Here is a 5960-nt window from a genome sequence, read left to right as displayed (position 1 = left end):
CACTACCAAAAAAACAAAATACCATAATTAAGTAAGAGGAATGGAAAAATGGAGAGGAGACGTTTTCGACCTTACATGCATTTTTTATAGGGTTGATTTTCAAGGTCTCCTTAATCAAAAGAAGGCAAGATTTTTTTTTTCAAAGAAGGATGCAAACTTCATTGCTCTCTCTCTCTCTCTCTCTCTCCATATTTTTCTCCCTCATCGCCAACTTTCTCATAGCAACAAAATTGTGCATGTGCAAAAGTATGTGTGTTCATGTTGTGTGCATGGACCCGTGCAAGCATGTGCATAGAGGTGCATATTTACACGAGGGATTCTATTTTCTCAAAATCTCAAGATCTAAATATGATGTTAAGATTAAAAGCATAATTCCATATTCCTAACAACTAATACAATATGTTTTTTTATTAATAGATGTGTTTTGGGCATGGGTGCCTTGACGAGAGTTAAAAATGATAAAATTTGAACCTCATTGCTAGACTAAAGGTGAGAGAGAGAGAGAGAGAGAGAGAGAGAGAGAGAGAGAGAGAGAGAGAGAGAGAGAGAGAGATGGGTCAATATAATATATCAAGTCTTGAAGGATTCAACGTAGCCCTTACCATCGAGCCCCTTCTTGAAAAAGGAAGCTAGGAACTCACCAAAGGTCATAGGCCTATAGAGGGGTGGGTGTTTTGCATCCAATAGCTCAAGTGCAGGTGAGATGATAGTATCATCTGCCGGATTGCAGAACACCGCCACAGTTATGCGTGCATTGCTCTTGTTCACAACCGCCCTATGCTCCACACTCTTGTACTTTCCATTGCTCAAAATCTACACATTTTGATATGTCATGAGTGCTTCTCATCTTCTCTTGAAATCACCATTTTTATATTGTTTTGCAAATCTACTTGTATATAAAGCTCAACTTTAAGTACAATGCCCAAAGGTTGTCACATTATGATCTCATTAAGATATTAAAATCAAACTATGAAATGAGTTTTGCCACTACAATTAATTTCTCCACATGCAACATAATTTGATCTAGTCACAGTCACAGTGCTCTCAAAATGCAACACAATTTGATTTGATCTAGTCGTAGAGGAAACCTTTTTTCACCCACAATATGAATGTAGACCAAGCCAAGAAATTTTATTAAGTATGGGCCATACTTCTAAACAAATTATTAAAGGAGAATGCTTAGACAATTTTCCTCAACTCTAACCATGAAAAATAAATTAGAGGGAGGCTACTAAGTGTACTTAGGACAACTTCCATCTAAACCAATCAATGATAAACTCTAGCATTCAAAAAACCTTGCAAGTCAACAACTATTTCATTTTGAAGACCCATCAACCTTTTTTTCATTTTGCAAACCCATCAAGCATGGAATGCTTTTCCCAATTAAAAAATGTATAACCCAATTTTTAGTATATGTTCAATCATTTCTTTTCTCATACAAATATGTCAATCTGTGGCTATATAAAGCAACTACAAAATAATTAATTGATCCTAAAATTAAAACTATTTTGCATCCAAACATGGGATTAGATTGGTCCAAGTACCTATGCACATAGAGTGGTTTAGTATGGGAATAAAATAGGTTTCTAGTTTTCAATCTAGACTCATTTTCAACCATTGGTTTAGAATGGCAATAAATTAGGATAAGCTATGTTGAGTAGTGGGAGTATAAGTGGTGTTATGTATATACATATTACACTTCTTGATGGATTTCACTAGCTTTATTTACTTCAACTTCTACTAGTTGCCAACATGGTAGCTCGTTACTTCTCTATTTAGCTTTTTGAATGATTCAACCAACTCCACACACTTAAACTTGTGTTATATGTAAGTTGTTGATTGGAACAGAATGGCCTTAGAATATAGGTGGGCACCTATCCTAAGTCTATACATAAGACTTATCTCAATCTCAAGTGTGTCATAAGACTAATCTCAATCGTTGTCCTATATCTTGCTTGCTTCATACCTTTAAGGCTTGTAAAAAAGTGTAATCTAACTTAAGACCATGAGTTTGCCTTTGCTCACCTACCTTTACATTATGTTAGTAAACTTAAAATAATTATTTTAGTTATTTCACAGTTAATCCTAGCAACACAATTCCATTCCCATTGTTAGACATTATGCTATGCATGAAGTGCTAAAACATGATATACCTTTACATTGTGATGTCTATTCTTTGATCTAAACAATATAATGTATTCTTTTTTTTAAGACTTTCAAAGGAGCACCCATCTTGTATAGTTTAGACATGGTCGACCTTTAAAAATGGGTAACAATTGCCAAGCATCTTTACCATGCTATTAAGAGATTTGACACTTGCATTCCAATGGAAATGCAGCTTCTTTTAAAATCCTCAACTATCTTTAGGGTTTTTGTCTTTTCATTGTAATCCAACGGGTGAAAACTCCGTTGTGCCTATGTTTCAAGGTTCAAGAGAAATGTTGGAGCTATAATCATAACCCTCTTCACTGGGTTTAACCAGGGGTTGCTAGCAGTTACTTTCTTCCTTTAAAAATCATTATTTTTGTCTAGGGCTTGTAGTCAAAAGTCATCAAGGTTTTGTCCAAAGATTTGTATCAAATTTTGATTGAACTAAGCATCACGAATATAAGATACAACTAGGCTTCCCTAGTTTAAGAGGTGAACCCTATTCCTATTCACACCCAGTCTTGTGTCGGTGTCTCTTTTTTCTTTCTTGTTTCTCTATGTCCTATGAGACATATGGATATGTGCGTGTGACCAATATTTTTTTTCAAAAATCGTGGAGATTTTAAAATTCTAAGTTAATTAAGTTATTCAATTAGAAAGTATGCTAAATCCTTAGCTAGTGTTAAAATCCTTCATTGTGCTTCTAATAGTGAGAATAGGCCCAGGGTAAAGGGGCTAGTACTATGCACCCCTAACTTTTAGTTAGTTAAAGCAGTTGCGCCTATTGGATCAAATGGATAATTACAGAGGGGGGATATAATTTCTTCAAAAAAGCATTCAAAGGGAAAATTAGCTTGGTGAAAAACATAAATAGCCAATATGAAAGGCAATGGTGGGCCTGTACTAGCCACTAGCCACATGTTGACTATTTCAACTTTTTATATGAGCTTGACACTTGTGGAGAGAAAAGGGGGGTCTATTGACATTTGCAAGGCACTTTAATACACTTATTTTTTTAGGGCCTCTATGGAAGCTCAAGTATCTTAGAGCACATTCCCACGTAGTGCTTTTCAACACTGAAGGAGTGTCGCTCAAGCGTAGGTGGGCATTTCTGAGCGAGTGTTCCCACTCATTGCCTACCCTCTACTCGTCTGCCATGCCTACTTGTGTCAGTCAAAAACGATGCTCGTGTCAGCCCAAAAACCCAAAATGGACATAAACTATTGGTTGCAAGAGTAGAGGCACCGAAATGCTCCGGGGGAGAGCTCTTTTTTCCATCTCCCCTGCGACGATGCATTGCCACAATTTGGCATTGTGAATGTCGGGGTCAATCGTGGGAACATTGCGAACTTTTGAAGATACTGCTACGACCTAGCATTGTAGCCACCGCAGAATAGGCTCTTAGGCATGGTGAGGATTCATTTATTGCTTGGGCGGTGGCCATAGTGCCGAAAGGCCCTTAGAGAGTCTAAGTATTTATTTGTCTTCCTGCGGATGGATTCATAGGTGTGAATTAGTTCATTAAGAGGGAAGAATGTGGGTATGAATTCTTTACATGTTCTAAAGATATAAGAACAATTGAGATGATGGGTTCAATGTCACATACAAAGTTGGGCAATGCAGAGTTGCAATGAGAATGATTGAGAAGGCACGAAGATGTACCTGCAATTGATCGGCGATGTTAACCAAAATGGCATCCGGAATGGGCTTTACTGAGATCCATAGGTCGCCTTTCTTCACTTGCAAGCCCATCACTTCATCCTGTAGCAGAAATGTGATGCCTCCTGCATCAGAATGTGGTCCCAATCCCAGCGTCAGATGAGGCTGGGGACAGGGAGGGTAGTAATTCAATCTCAACACTAGGCTTGCGCCTTTGCCAAAAGCTGTTTCCAAATATGTTGATCTTAAGCCCAGATTCACAGACAGCACTGCCATCAATACCCGGTACAGGTTGTATATCTCCCGACTGTATTCATCTATTGTCGATCTGCCACAAGCAGCACGACATAGAGAACTTAAAATCTTGTATCACAACACAGATCACGAGCTTCTTCTACAAACAGATCATCTACAAATTGTCAATAAGTCATCAAGATCAGATCCCTACAAACTCGAGATTCTGTTCAATGAGTCATCACGATCATCGACAACCTGCAGATTATGTTCAATGAGTCCTCTAAGATCAGCCCAAATGCACTCTTCTACAAACAAATCATTGCTTCCACAAACAAATCATGCTCCTACAAAATGGACCCACGATTCTCGGCGTAACGATCGGCCTATAGATCATCCCAAAATTATACTACCACAATGGCGAAATCTCGATCAGTGCTGGATACGTTTAACGACAGGAGATCGACTCACCGGTAAGATTCTGGCTTATCCGGCCACACTTCTTCCATCTCTCGATATTCCGGAGGCCACACGTAGTGCAGGAAGTAATCGCCCCAGTCCAGAATAGTGTCTTTCGCTACTCCCATTCGACTCCCGTATCCTGTCAGCGATGCAGGCGTGTTTGCATACATCTGCTTCTCCTCCAGTGGAAGCTGAAAGAATTGGGCGGCGACCTTCTTCACGCGTTGCATCAAACCAGGCGGAACCGAGTGGTTAACCACCTGAAAGAAGCCCCAATCCTCACATGCTGAGGCTATTTGCGCCATTACTTCGCTTCTTCGCTCGTCATTAAGTCCGGCAAGGTCGATCACCGGTATTCTCTGATTGGTGTGAATGCTCTGTTCTATCCACTCTCTCTGTGGCCTGTCCGGTCGAGGACGAACATACATGGCAGGTACGGACTGTATCCCGTTGTCTGTAAGCTCCTGAACGCTCTGAACAGGCTCATCCCATTCCAGATCCTCAAGATTCACGTCTAGAGGTGGCGCAGATTCGGTGCTACCATCAGTTGCCATTGCCTTTATCCGGGATTGTCAGCTGTGGAAAAGGTTACCAAGAAGCGCAAACCGACCATCTGGAGGATGCGGAACGATTGGGTCGTTGCGGCAGTCAAGCTTTAACGGATCAAATCGCTAGGTGGGAGCTGGCAATGCAGCAGAAAAGTCAGAGAGATCACCCATCCACGGAGCGATCGAGTATGATCCGGAGCATCTTCACTGCAACGAGCTAACTTCTAACAACAGTGGAACGAGCTAACTTCTAAAAACAGTGCGATCGACTAGCTTGGCAGATCGTCGACGGAGGGAAGGAAGGGATTGTTGAAGAGCAAAATGTTTGACAGATCCAAAATTTGAGAGCCGATGAGTGTGAGATCGATCGATGATGATGAAAGCAAGAGAAGGGATCATAGGAACGAGAAGACGAAAGAAATGAAAGCTAAGTTGCAATAGAAGAAACTAAACAGCAGGATCACATTGGTAGATGTCTTGACTCTTGAAAGCTAAGAGGATTAGAATGGATGAAAAACCTCATAGAAACCTACAAGAATATAGATAAGATACATTTTCATATAAGACATTTGCATGCATTGTTTCTCTAAGACATAGGTCGAGAGATGGTGATGCAACATTAAGTGCAGCTTTTTGTGGACAATTGCACAAAAGCTGGTGGTACACCTCACCCATAAGATTCCTCAACCTGGTAAGGTGCAAGGTGCACTCCCTCGACAAACTCGAACTCCTTTCCCAACACCTTCAGCCTAGTACTCACTTGATATATACCAAACTCCTCCCTCCCCAACTAAGCACTAGGACAATATAAATTGCATAGCCTCTCAAACTCCTTTGATTGAATAACTATAGAAACTAGCGCAGATCCTATATCCACTGTGTCTCGCTATGCCAAACTCCCAATTCTAA

At 40.2% G+C, this 5960-nt stretch overlaps 1 protein-coding gene across 1 annotated transcript; it reads right to left on the bottom strand.

Moving 5' to 3' along the window:
* Nucleotides 1-432: 432 nt before the first annotated feature.
* On the bottom strand, nucleotides 433-5546 carry LOC147891989 (jasmonate-induced oxygenase 4-like). Its single transcript, XM_087388348.1, has 3 exons — nucleotides 4513-5546; nucleotides 3811-4135; nucleotides 433-813 (listed from the first exon to the last, which is right to left on the bottom strand). Exons 1-3 carry the CDS (start codon nucleotides 5055-5057, stop codon nucleotides 571-573), a joined length of 1113 nt encoding a protein of 370 aa, XP_087244474.1. The 5' UTR covers nucleotides 5058-5546; the 3' UTR covers nucleotides 433-570.
* Nucleotides 5547-5960: the final 414 nt, after the last annotated feature.

This window comes from Dipteris shenzhenensis, chromosome 17 (assembly GCF_047967505.1).
Source record: "Dipteris shenzhenensis isolate YYH24624 ecotype China chromosome 17, Dip_SZ_1.0, whole genome shotgun sequence".
In the NCBI taxonomy this organism is placed as follows: domain Eukaryota; kingdom Viridiplantae; phylum Streptophyta; class Polypodiopsida; order Gleicheniales; family Dipteridaceae; genus Dipteris; species Dipteris shenzhenensis.
Note: the sequence above shows the minus strand (reverse complement) of the source record. Positions and strands in the feature narration are given on the sequence as shown.

Bases quoted from the DNA above. Each gene is read 5' to 3' on its own strand.
- LOC147891989 (XM_087388348.1), bottom strand. From the start codon at position 5,057: ATGGCAACTGATGGTAGCACCGAATCTGCGCCACCTCTAGACGTGAAT. The intron at 4,136-4,512 runs GTGAGTCGATCT...TGCTTGTGGCAG, and splicing joins GATAAGCCAGAATCTTACCG to ATCGACAATAGATGAATACA. The intron at 814-3,810 runs GTACATCTTCGT...CAAAATGTGTAG, and splicing joins ACATCGCCGATCAATTGCAG to ATTTTGAGCAATGGAAAGTA.